Below are 13,486 nucleotides of genomic sequence, written 5' to 3' on the forward strand. Positions count from 1 at the left end.
GAATGGTGTAATGCAAAGTGCAATACTGCATTGCAATGTCAGTAGCTCATGGAACTAAGACACAAAACTATTTGCATAGACATAAGAATGCTTAGTGAAGCAGGAAGAAGGAAATGGTATATTCTTTCAAGATGAAAAACGGAAACTCTATATTAATTGGCACAACAGCATTTTGTTGTCCTGAGACAAAGCTAGAATTCTGGTGTGTTACATTTCACTGTAACTAAACCAAACTGGCAGTGTTTATTCAGAAGATAACTCTTCAGTCAACGTCTTGATCAACAATATAATTGCTGTAGAAACAACTGAAGGAAAATGGGTGAGATTTTTGAAAGGATAGACTGAAAGTTACTACTAGTGATATTTTATTTTACTTGAAGTTAGAAGGAAAAAAAAACTGTACTATAAAAATAAATTGAATATGCAGTTAATATACCCAAAATTCAAATTATCAGAGACATCTGAACTAACTAAAAGACACTATAAGAACTATATAGCACATACACTTAGACAATACAACGTCTTAAAAATCTGACAGAAGACTGCAAACAATTTTAACATATCAGACTAAAACCTATAGCTTTTTTAACACTCGATCATACTATGGAGATAAGACACCAATAGAAACTCATCATTTATGACACCACATATACAGATATACATGTTATATGGCAGTCCAATGATAAGGTCAGCAAGGCAGAACTGGTCTGTTCCCAAGCTAGTCATTATTAAGAGCAAAATATTCAACTCCTCTGTCACTCCAAACAACGGCACTAACAATTCCTCCATCACAAAGCAGACAAATATTCAGCCCAAGGGCACATTGCTCTGTGCGTTCAGCTATCCTAACTCTTTACATGCTAGCTGGAACTGACCAAACGATGAGAATGGATAAACTTATCCTAGACGAATTTTGCTCTTTACCATATACAGCGGGCACACCTCTTTCCTTATGTTTTATCGACGTTTGTTCCATTTAACACAGCAATGAGACCCAACAGAGTTGAACTTGGATCATTATTCTGCCCTCACGGTCAAGGCTAGCAAGCGCATGAAGATGCTTAAATCCTCAGTGTTATCGCTCGGGAAGCCATTGGGTCTTACATCCTTTCACACTATAAATAGAGTGCATCTCCTGTGAAAAAGAAAGACCTGCTGGCTCCAGTGATGCTATCTAAATGAACCACAAATCCAGTTACTCTTCCTGCATCTAAGCGCTAGTTTCCAAAGTGTCCTGGAGAACCAGTATTTTAAACCAAAACTTAGCAGCTGAGTCCTGCTACCTAGACAACTTGTCGTGCTAAATTCTAACATATACGTAGCACACCCGTCCTATCAGTTTCCAGACCCCCGCAGAATTCAGTGGGCGAACTTGTATCTAACCGTATTTTAACGACGCTATGAGGCCGGGCGCATCATGACTCAGATTTCACCAGTGACGTAAACCGTTCAGGTTATCAGCGTGCAGGGGTAAAAGTCAAGAGCTCGAGACCAAATGGGCCCTCTCTCCAGCCGGCCTCTTTCGCAGCTATCTGGGTTCGGCATGATCCTCTTAACGCTGTGATTGTATGATCAAGCGAGCGAGGAACGCCGAGCGCTTGAACTTCTGGAGAAGCCTGGGCAGTCAGTCGCCTTCGACTTCCCCCCTTGACTAAACGCCATCGCCCGAGGCGATCACCCATCCTGGCGAGCCTGGCAAGCCCCTGAGGGCCAGGCTGCCGAGGCCGCCGCCCCTGCTCCATTCGCACCGGCTGCGGTAGGCGGCAAGGTGACCCTCGTCGTCGTGGCGCCCCTTCCCCTTTCCCTCTTCCCCCCCCTCCCGCCGGCGAGCCGTTACAAACGGCCGGCGCGCTCCGTTGGCGCCGACCGTTGAGGGCGTGGCGCACGTGCGTCCGCCCCCTCCCCCGCCCCGAAGCGGCGCGCGCCACGCGCCACGCGCGCGTCCTCCTCCGCCGCCGCCGCCCCGCCCGCTATTGGCCGCACCGTCAGCTGGCGGCGGTGGCAGCGAGGGGCGGGGGGGGGGGGTGGTTGGTGCGCAGACAGCGAGAGAGAGGAAGGCGGGTGGTGTGTCCTCGACGTCATATCAGCCGCCCGGCTCTGATTGGCTGTCGCGCCTCACCCGACCGGGGGCCGGAGCCCGGGCTGGCGTGGCGGCTCCCGCGCTCTGCCCCTGCCCCTCCCCCGCCGCCGCCGCCCCGCCCGCCCAGCCCGGCCCGGCCCGGCCCGGCCCGGCCGAGGGGAGGGGGTGGCGGAGCAGCGGGGCCGTCTCTGCCTCTGGCTGTGGGTAGGTCGGCGGCGGATAACGTGACACCCGGGGCCGGAGGCTTATAAACCTTAGGCCGGGAGCGGGCCGGGGCCAGCGAGCCGAGAGCGCGGGGCGGGAGGGCGAGGGAGGCGGCAGGAGCGGCGGCCGTTCACCCTCCGCCCTTCTCCCCGCTGACGGAGCGGCCCCCTGAAGCGAGGCGAGGTGAGGCCCGGCCGCGGGTGCCCGCGGGACCCGCTCCTTGGGCAGGGACAGCGGCGGGAAGGCGGTGGGGTTGGGGGGAGGATGGTTTTACGCCTCGGAATTGGGGAAACCGCTTCCATTCCCCTCAGGAGAAAGGGGGCTGGGCGAGTCTGGCCGGGATCCTGGCCGGAGGGGGGGGGGGATGCTCCTGGAGGTCCCTGCGGTTGTGTGTTCACCCCGGTTATCTGGACAGCGGTTCCCCCCCTCCTCGGAGAAGCGGGGGTGCCAGGGGCAGCCCCGGCCTGCGCGGCCCCGGAGCCCGCAGCAGCTCTGCTGTGTCCGCTCGCACCGCTTCCGCCCGCATCTTACTTTCCTGTTCAGCACCTCCCTCCGCGGCCGTCTGTCGGGCTTGTAAGGCTGTTTGCCCGGTGCCTTTAAAGCTTCCACGTGGCTAGTGTTGTAGAAGTGCGTGTTGTTTTGTTTCTGGTCTGTACGTCAGCACTGTATAACGGCTTGGGCTTGAACCGCCCCGTCGTTTTGGAGTCGTAACAGGCTGTCGCTGTGCGTGTGTTTCAGGACCCGGGTGAAGCCAATGCCCAGGTTAGAGAACTGCACCTGGAGCTGTTCCTGCGCTGCCAGGGGAAGGCATAAAAACCACCTGGGGGACACTGCTGCTGGGCTGGCCGCCAAGGTGGGCGAGATGCTGAGCTCCTCTGTCTCAAACTCCTCGCTGGCTTTGGTGGGTCATGGAGCACGGAGCCCCAGCACCTCCAGTGTCAGCAGTAATTCCAGTAGCAGCAGTAGCACCTTGAACTTGAGTCAACACCTTGTGCAGAGGAGTGTGGTCCTCTTTGTTGTTGGTGCTTTCATGGCATTGGTGCTGAACTTGCTGCAGATCCAGAGAAATGTGACTCTATTCCCTGAAGAAGTCATTTCCACGATCTTCCCCTCTGCCTGGTGGGTGCCCCCTTGCTGTGGGACGGCTGCAGGTGAGTCCCTTTCGTGACCGGTTTTCCTTCCCCTCCTGTGGGAAGGCAAGGCAGCAGCGCTGAATGTTTGGCCTGTGTGTGTTGGAGCGTTGCGCTTACAGCATTTGGTGTGTAGAATGTAAGTGATGTAAATTCTGGTTTTTTTGGACCTAGATTGATTCCAGCTTTATCCAGGAACCAACACACCTTTTATACTTGTCTGCACGTTTTCTGATCTTAGTTGAGTTCAGTAATACACCTGAAGCGCATCTCTTTTTTGGGGAAGTGCGCTGTAATTTTGAAGCATGAAGCAGCACGTGTACCCCCACCCAGTAATGCGGGGCCAGCAGAAGGCGTGTATGTAAACCTCGGCCTGCTGCAAAAAAAGGCGGCGGCTGTGCGCCCTCCGCCGCAGCCCCGGCTCCCTCTCCCCCGCCGCCACCGCCGGGCCCGGCCGGGCCGCTCGGAGCCGGCGCAGCGGCCGCGGTGCGCGTCACCTCTACTCGCGCTCTGATTGGCTCCCACCGGAACTGGTGAGTCGCCGCGGGCTCTCCCCATTGGCTGGCGCGGCCAACATGCCACGGGCCGAAAACAAGGAAGTCACGTGCGGTGGCGGGCTGGGAGCAGTGCGGGGGCGCTGGGTCCCGCGCCCCCCCCCCCCCTCCGCGGGGCACCGCCGCTGCCAGCGCCCGCGGGTGCACGCAGAGCCACGGCGCAAAACACCCGGTGGAAATGAGAGGCCTTTGTGTGCTGTAATCGAAACAGCAGCGGGCGTTTATCTGATTGACTAGTGTTAAAATCAGAATCCTGATTTTTATCAAACGTCTCGTATGCATGTACTACTTTAGCGAAGGGTTAAGGGAATAAATATGTCAGTGGCAGTGCAAGTATTGTCTTGTGCTGCTTGTAGTAAGAAAGTGGAAATGAATAATCTTTTGCTAAAAGGAATGATAACTCATGTAGTGAAAAGAGATTGCCGTAAAATGGGCTCTAGTGAGAGTTCCAATGATCCTGTTCCAACAGGAGTAAAACTTTGTCATTTAGTTGTTACCGTAAGGTAAAAATCCTGCTCGACAATCCTGGCAACTGGCATGAGAAAATGAAAACTCCTCGTAATCCAGTCACTTGTACTTTTTCATAGAATGATGTGTCTTGTAGTGTTCTTCACATAAAATCGTTCCTTTTAGAAGTTAAGGGAAAAAATAGGGTAAGGAAACAAGCAAATATACTATAGTTAAAGTAGCATGTCTAAACCTGGGGCTTGTGACCTTGTAAGGAATTGCAAGCCTTAGAAGAGTAAAACTCACCTAGTGTTTGTGCTAGTAGCAAGATCATGCTAACCTTTTTTTCTTATAACCTTGTTTGCAGACTGAGAAAATGCTCTGTTAGGGCAAAACTTCCTCTGCTTAATAATGAGTAATTTTTTTTCACTGGCATGAATGACTGCTAGCAGTCACTTCCTTAAATTCTGTCCAGCCTCTATTTGATATCAAAACGCAGTTGATTTGAAGAGGTTAGCCTCATGATCCTGTAGAAGGAAAGAAAGCAACTCCTGCCAAGAAACTTTTAAGTCCAGCAAACGTTACTTCAGGGACTGGTTGACAGCTAATGAATCAAGTTTGTAAAACTTGCTGTTCTGCACATGTACCTTAATCTTGCAGCATAACTGTTTTACAGGTTCAAGAAGAATGTTACTTTAAAACGTCTTTTTCCAAAAAAAAAAAAAAGGGAGGGGGGGTGTTTGGGGAGGGTGTTAATAACTGACTTCATCTGCCTTACAGTAGCATGATGGGCTCTTGACTACTTAGGTGGCTTTGTCAATCACTTATTTGCCAAGCTAATATTTAGCAGCATTGGAATGATCATTGTGTAATGGCTAATACTAGTACTCTTAATTGATTCCGTTGCAGCTGTTGTTGGCCTGCTGTATCCCTGCATTGACAGCCACCTTGGAGAACCGCACAAGTTCAAGAGAGAGTGGGCCAGTGTAATGCGATGCATAGCAGTTTTCGTTGGTATTAATCATGCAAGTGCTGTATCCTTGAACGCATTTATACTGTTAGTTGCTGTGCTTAGTGTTTCATTGTCATGAAACAGTCTCTTCCATCTATGTTTTGGGGTCTTACAAAGGTAAGGATGGTGCTACTGGCCGAGACATAGAGGGACATAAAGTATTGTGTTGGAAGTTTTACAGAAGTTTGAGAGCACCATAGTCCATTTAATAATTAGATTTTGGGTTGGGGGAGGAGTAGGCAGGAGTAGGCATGCTATAATATCCGATACAACTGTGAGTGTAACAGTGTAATTTGTGTTATTAGGTGTAGACAGCACACAGATTAAAAAACTGAATATATTAACAAGAGAGATGCACTCAGCTGTTGTGTAAAAGTGTTGGTTTTGTGTTGAATAGTAATGATTTGAGCAGAAAACCTAAATCAGCAGGTTACCTGGGACAAAAATCCGTGAGAGTTAAATATAATAGCGTATAGTATAGGTAGCGAAAGGCTACTCAGTGTGAGAAGAATTGATGTTGTCTTTGCACTCACACTCCAGATAAAGTCAGCAAGAGCAGCGATGGCTCAGCAGGCCTGAAAACCAGATCCTAAGCGTATCGCATTGAGATATACAATCTTGCAAGTTGGGTTCTCTTGTTCAGCTTCAGCAACAAGATGTCTGCAGATTTTAAAGGATTGTCCTTAACGTCTTTTCCCAGAAACTAGATTTTGCAAACAATGTCCAACTGTCCTTGACTCTAGCAGCCTTGTCACTGGGCCTTTGGTGGACCTTTGATCGTTCAAGAAGTGGTCTCGGGCTTGGAATTACAATAGCCTTTGTAGCAACTCTGATAACCCAGTTTCTTGTATATAATGGTGTTTATCAGTAAGTTACTCTTTTAAGATAGTATTTCAATTCTCTTGTCTTAATAAAAAATGGAGATGCACATGAACTGAAAATTAGTTATTAACACATTTGGCATATTCTTATTAAAAAGATATTTTGTTTGTCTAAGGCAGCTAACTGTGCAGTTATTCCAAATGATCAACCGGAGGTTGGGGGGGAGGGTGGCAAGGAGACGGACTCAGACCTGTGGTGAAATAACAGCACCTCAACAAACCAAACTTCTGACTTGGTGTACTGTTAACTGGCTCTCAGGAGAGAATTTCTGAATTTTGTTGGCTAAGAAACTGCCTTTTATCTTAATAAGCCTTTTTGCCGGATAACTGATTTGTTTTGGTCTCTGCATTCCCTCTCCTGTGCTACCATTCTGCTCGGACTTGAGGAGAGAATTCTGTTGTGTCTTGTTAACAGCATGATAAGGTGATGATAATACCTCGTCTCTAACATATTTCCTTTTGTTAGGTATACATCCCCGGATTTTCTTTACATCCGTTCTTGGCTTCCATGTATATTTTTCTCAGGAGGTGTGACGGTAGGAAACATAGGACGCCAACTGGCTATGGTAATTATTGTATAATTAGCATTTCCTTTTAACCGTGCAAATACTCTCCAGCGTTGGTAATCCAAGGACAAGTTATGCCTTTGAGGGTATGACTCATAGACTAAGATTCACAGAAATGTTACCAAGAGTTGAAATGTAAGCATACAATCTATATAGCCAGTGAACTGGGAACTGTCTTCATAGTTAGTATTTGAGTATCCTCTGTACCTAACTTATTTAGGGTGTTGCTGGAAAAAGACAGGAAGCAATATACCAGAACTGGCCAGAATCTTAATCAGTGCCTCTCCAACAGTTTGGCCTAACATCTGATAGAACTAAGAAGCTGAGAGGTAGGCTTGCTCTAATTATTAATTCAGTAAGGCATTTTCGTTATTTAGGTGAAAGGAAATGCCTTTATGTAGCATTGAATTCTGTCACTCTAGAATGAAATATGCTGTTTCTGTTCAGCTAAGATAGTTAAAGTACCACCCGATATATGGCATAATATAATTGATTCTCATTTGCTAGCTTTTCAGTTATTTCCTTGCAGTCGTCTTAACCATAAACCTGGCTGTATGCTTGCACATCAGCTTAAGCCCTGCTTGTCAAATGCATTCTGACACTGATGGGTAGTAGTAATTAATACCGTATTGATTTAACTACTATCTATCTCCTTTGCTACATATTTCCTTTATCCTAGTAAACATTCTTGAAGCATTTCACTTTTCTAGGGCTGTTGAGGTACCCTCAATCTTTACTGAGAAAAGCATGTAGACTTGAAATTCCTGAAATAGTCTCTATTCAAAGCTGTTTAATAAGGAGAAAAACTACTTTGAGATTGTTAAACCGCAAATGAATAAAAAATAGTCTAGCTGTCTTGCCTGAAACAGCCTTTCTGTCTCTTCTGCCTAACCTTCCTAACCCAGTGTTAGGTTCTAATGTATATCTAATGCAGACAGGACTTGACTCTGTAGACTGACAGGCTTGCAGACAAGCTGAGGAAAAAAGCCGTGTTGCTTGACCACCAGTGGATAACATTAAAGATTATTTTAGAATTGATTTTAAGTTACACAAAATTACCGTAGCATCTTGTAGAAAAGACCGTTGTAAAAAAAAAAAAAAAAAAAAAAAAAAACCAGCAACACCCAAATGCGTTGGGAAAGAAGGCCTGCTTCGTAAGGCTTTTCCCTTTAAGAATTCTTAACTGCTGGCTTGATACAAAGTTACAGATTTCCCTAGGCCAGGATCACGCTCTTAAACTTAAATCAGTTTTGATTTGCTCTCAAGTTCTTTAAAATACAAACTCGCCACTACTCGTACATCACTGGAATCTGAAGTAGACTGTCTGCATGTTTTTCCAGCTCCCTGTCCCCTGCAGCCCAGTTAAATGTTTGGGCAGGGGGGATAGTTTTGGGCTTTCTGTCATTGCTATTAAAAAGTGTGGATTGTGTGGGGTTTTTTTTTCCCCCTTGGTTTGAGTGGAAAATCTAATCTCCACTTTCACAAATGATGTCCCATAATAAAGCTATTGGGTCAGGTATATGCTCCAGTTCTGTATTTCATATTGGTATATTCAGTACTTCTGGGATGCCATGCTTTGTGTGGTAGAAGGCAAAGAAAGGAAGCCTTAAAGAAGAAAGGGCTAAAATAAATTTAGTGTGTAGGATTTTCCTCTCCCCTTTCCTTTTTATTTGCCTTCTTTTTTCAGCTGGCAGCTCAGCTGAGTGCAGTTAAAATCAGACTGGCTCCTGTCTGCAAGTTTCCTGACAATTTTGTCATTCTCCCTCCAAAGAGGGAGGGAGGCTGGCGAGGCAAAGCACTCTGTTTTGGTTATCTATAAATATCTTCTCGTGTATTTTGCATTATTCTCACTTAGCCTGCAAAGAATTTTAAAAAGGCCAACATTTTTGCAGGAATACTTGCAAAATGATTATGAAGTATTCAGTTCTGGAAATTAGAAGAATTTCTCTCAGTCCTGCCTTTAAAAGACTGCTAGATCATTCTTCTTTAGAGATGACCCAAAAGTATCATCTGCTTTACCATCCAGTGTGAAGGTGGCAAGATGCAATATTGCAGCTTTAAAATAAACCTGAATGAAATGGTATTCTTTCTGTAACAATCTTTTCCTGCCCTCACTGAGCTGTTTGGCTGCATTTGACAGTTGCAAATCAAACAACAGCTATTTTCTGGACATGTACAGAGTGGAAGGCAGCACCTGTGGAAAATACTCTGGTGAAGTGAAGCTGCCTTGCTTCTCCCTGTGCCGCATCCAGCTTTTGCAGTTAGAAAAGAAATTTGGAGAAATGTAATGATGCTGAGAGTGGGATTCTTGAGATTAAAATGTTGCTCCTCTAACTGAAGAGGTCTAAGCTACAGGGCTGTGTCTGTCCTAGTAAATGTACAAAACAGTGCTAGAGAATGGTCATCCTTACCCTAAATACTGCTTGACTTAAGTAACCAGAAAAATATACGAAACACATGTCAGAAATACAGCACTTCACACACATTCTGCCTGGATGTTAAGATCTATAGTGGTGGCGAAGGAGCCCAGTAAAGTTCAGTTTTATCCTTCTACAGCTCCGGTCTGCTTACCATCATGAGAAATCCCACTCCCATCCTGTCTGAAAAATGTTGACTGGGAGATGCTTGCTGCTTTTTGCTCACTGGATTTCAGTTGAGCTTGTACATAGTAACCAAGTGCAGTATTACGTTTAAGTAAACCTGCTGTTAGCCCAGGTTGTTTTTTGCTGCCAGCTTAAGGATCCAATGTTTTCTTTAATCTTTTGATTTTTTTTTGAACGAGAAGTTGCTGCTGCAGCCATTGGCTCTTGCCCTCCGTTCCAACACCTAGGATATTCAGAACATCCCCCTCACAAATATCCGTTGTTTGATACTGCTTGAGGCTGCACAAATGTGACTGCATTCAGTACTTGAGGGCTTTTGTAGTTTGACTCATTTTCTGTAGAGCGAGAATAACTTCTTACAAGCTTTTTTTTAAAAAAATTAGTTAAATGACTCTTATATTTAAATGCTTCTAGGGTTTCATACTCGAAAAGGAACTCGGAAGGAGATGAGTTAAGTCTATCAGTACCAGTCTTTGATGGACAAAACGGAAATTTTGGCTTGAAGCCATAACTTGAAATACAGTCATAAAAAAAGAAATTAACGCCCGTTAAGTAAGCACTATGTTTTCTCCATGTCTCAGTTGCTTTCTTAGCAGAAGATACACAAAGTGATGTAAAAAGCAGTGTAACTGGTAGATGCATTTATCAAATGGTTGGGCGGAAGTGGCACAGCACCATAGTAGGGTATTTTTGTCTGGTTATGGAGCACCTCCTCGTTGGGCTTTTACAATCAATAAAGTCTGCTAGGTCATTGCCTTAGCTGAGGTTAATCTGCTATTTACTGAAAGCGTTGGATAATGTGTTGACTTGCCACATGGCATTAAAGTATAACTTACCTCTTTTTTGTTTGTTTGTTTTCCCTTCCTATCTGCAGGGTATTCCAGAGAAACCACACAATGACTAAATCTTTGGAGGAGAGGGCATGATGCCAGTGTGAAAACAACATTAAGAAGATGTGTTCCTGTTTTAAATTGAAGATTATTTAGAAAAAAATAATCTCTTTATGGGCTCACTGCACAAATGACTTGTGAAAAAATTATTAATCCACTCTTAGAATAGCCAAGTGAAATTAACTGCTTATCTTGAAATCTCACCCTGATTTACTGCATAAGCATTTTGCATATGGCTGTTCTCTGGAAGAATTTAACACCAAGTTACATACAACTGTTCAGGCTAAGTGGCAGTTTTCCAAGTATTAGACTCCAACGTAAGTTATTGAAGCAGCTGCCATGTTTTGAAGCCTTGAAACTAAAATTTAATTACAAGCTCTTGTATCAGTGCCCAAAGGAAGTAGATTGATGGTGCTTAACAATGATGAAGTATGGTTTAATAGGAATAGTATTTATCCAAATCTTTTTAAAATAGGGTTATTTAAAAATAAGAGTGATCGAAATAGATGAAAGCATTAATGCAATGCCTTTAAAGAGACTTATGAAGGAATCATGCCCTTACTTGTAATGCTGCATTGAGTGTCTCGGTCTTCGGTGGAGGAGGGGGTTGGAGGGAGGAAAGTTTTTAAATCACCGAGTTTGGAATTTCTAAATTAATTCAATATGATAGGTGAATACTGGACAATCTTGTTCTAAAGTGAATATTAACTATCAGGAAATCCTGACTTGAAACTTCATTTCTTCTGAAGCTTGCAATAGGATTTGAGAGGATCAAATTCTGTTCCCCATTCAGTAGGCGACTTAAGTGTATTTGAGTATTCCTGCTTAAAGTTAGACATACGCTTCGGGATCTTACTGAGATAGGTCTTCAGGCGTCTTAAATATCTGATACCTCTGAAAAAAACTAGCACTGCAGATGCTTACAGGCATTGAGTGTATGCCCCCAACTCCTTAAGTCAAAAAGGTTAGGAGTTTTCTCCTAGAGATATGTCTGATCTTGCTTCTGTTTGAGTCAGGGTTTTGATTGAATTGATGGGAAACAGGGACAGGCCTAAAATGTGATATAAAATGTATGTGAACAATAGTAATAATGAACAACTTCTTTTCTCAGCTTCTGAAAGAGATCACTTGTTTGTTTTTTCACAACCCTATAGAACTTGCAATCTGTGATTGCCTTGTAAAAAGAAGAGTGCTTATGTCACTACATTAAACATTTGGTGTTTCTTAATACTTAGTTCTGGTGAGCACAATTCATTTGATAGTTTAGACCACCATAGACCTAAATAGCAAGTATTAGGTCTTAAATTTTAAGTGCAATGTACAGTAAATCTGAGCCTTATATTCTCTTCAATATTCATTGTTTCTTATGAGAGATTAAAGAGAAAAGGGTTCTGAGTTCATTTCAATGCTGCATGGAATCAAATGGAGCAATAACTTATTTAACTAGGAAAGCTAGTTTTGTTGTCTCTTTCATTGAACCCAGATTTTTAGAAATACTCCGATTTTGTGGTTATGGTGTACTTGTAGACTTTTATGGATTTGCCTTTTGTATTATGTTTTTTTTTTTTCTTCATTTCCAATCTTAAATGGCTTCAGATATAGAGGCATCTGTTAAAGACTGACCCATCAAAAGAAGATATTAAGGCAAGGTAGCAGTGTTCTGGCTATATTTACTCTTTGAGAGGAATGTGATAACTGCTACGTGTGTTTTTCTTTCTATATAGTAAAAAAAACGTTTAGCGCAAAATCTAAATTAAACAGCAGACCCTGATTCTAATCTCTATTTAGTGTAAATCAAGAGTAATTTTGCTGGTATTAGATCCTTCCTCAAATGTTTAAAATGTGAAAAATCACATTTTGTAGGACTACTTGAAGAGATTAGGTCCTTAGAGCAGGACTGGATCAGCTCAGCCATTTTAAGAAGTATGCTACTTGGTGGAGAAACAGTTTTGTAACCATCCCAAAACCAGTTTCAAAGCCTTATAACACCAGATGGAAGTACAGGTAACAGTGATCTCTGCATATATTGATTGATAGGTATTTACGATTTATTTGTAAAGACTGTAAATCTGTATGTGTTACAAATAATACAGCCAAAAATGTAAGTCAGAAGTTCATTTTTTGCCAATACTTGTAAGTATATGAACCAAAGTGATTTAAGTTTGGAAGAGGTGGGAGGGGAGTGAAGAAAATTTGCACTATTCTGAATTTGAACACTTAAATTCTCATTCTTACTGGTAAGTTTTCAGCAGTGTGTTTGGTTTTACACTTTTTTTACTATTAAAGTTTTAAGACCAAGTAATATTTGCCTTGGATTCTCTGTATTCATATTATGCAGGAATTTTTCTTGAAAAGGACAGTTGTTATGGTTGCATAACTAATATTCAGTCATGCATACTCAGTAGTTTAAAAAAAAACGTCTGAACTGAACTTTGGCGAGATTAGCTTTTAGAAGGGTTTCCAGCTTGGATTATAGAGTTCAAGAAAAAGAGCCTTACTGTTGTGCCAAGAGAGTGGGATAAGTATATGTTACTGTTACATGACTTAAGATGAGCTTAAATGCAGAATGCTATTATCATTGTCTTCCAAGATGCTGAAATTCATAATTAGAAACAAAATATGGAGGGGGCAGGGCAAACAGGCAGCTTGCTTTTGCAGCTTGGTTATTTGCAGCAATGAGTACTGAAAGCATCTGAAGCATCTTGAAGTGTTCAAACAGTAAGAACAAGTAAGCACAGCTGATAAGGCTGAGCACTTCTGAGACTTATGTCCTCTGATTTAGGAAAGATAGTGTCTTGCAAGTTTAGCCAAAAAGATTTCAATTTTGCGGCATTATTTCGACTTATTTCCGACTTCTCACAAAGGCTGCTACGTTTGTAGTGGAAACAGTGGAATGGCTTTGTCATCAACCTTCATCCATTTTAGTGGCGTCTGTTGGCTTAGTTAAAGCAGCCTTCATTGGGAACTTCTTAGCTGTTGTAGCTGAGACAGCTTATGTTGTCTGCTTAACTCCACTGAGTGCCACGTGTCAGCTGGGGAAGTAGTTTAGACCACCATAACAGTTCCAGTCTAAGGGTGCCTGATCCAGGTCCTCAGGGTGCATTGTTTTCCCTCAGGCT

The 13,486-nt window shown here is 43.7% G+C and overlaps 1 protein-coding gene across 1 annotated transcript; it reads left to right on the top strand.

The window, feature by feature from the left end:
* Positions 1-3,038: 3,038 nt before the first annotated feature.
* Positions 3,039-12,669, top strand: INSIG1 (insulin induced gene 1). Its single transcript, XM_009682089.2, has 5 exons — positions 3,039-3,435; positions 5,325-5,449; positions 6,128-6,294; positions 6,775-6,874; positions 10,352-12,669. The coding sequence occupies exons 1-5, from the start codon at positions 3,039-3,041 to the stop codon at positions 10,379-10,381; spliced, it is 819 nt and encodes a 272-aa protein (XP_009680384.1). The 3' UTR covers positions 10,382-12,669.
* The last annotated feature ends 817 nt before the right edge of the window (positions 12,670-13,486 follow it).

This window comes from Struthio camelus, chromosome 2 (genome assembly GCF_040807025.1).
Source record: "Struthio camelus isolate bStrCam1 chromosome 2, bStrCam1.hap1, whole genome shotgun sequence".
Classification (NCBI taxonomy): Eukaryota; Metazoa; Chordata; class Aves; order Struthioniformes; family Struthionidae; genus Struthio; species Struthio camelus.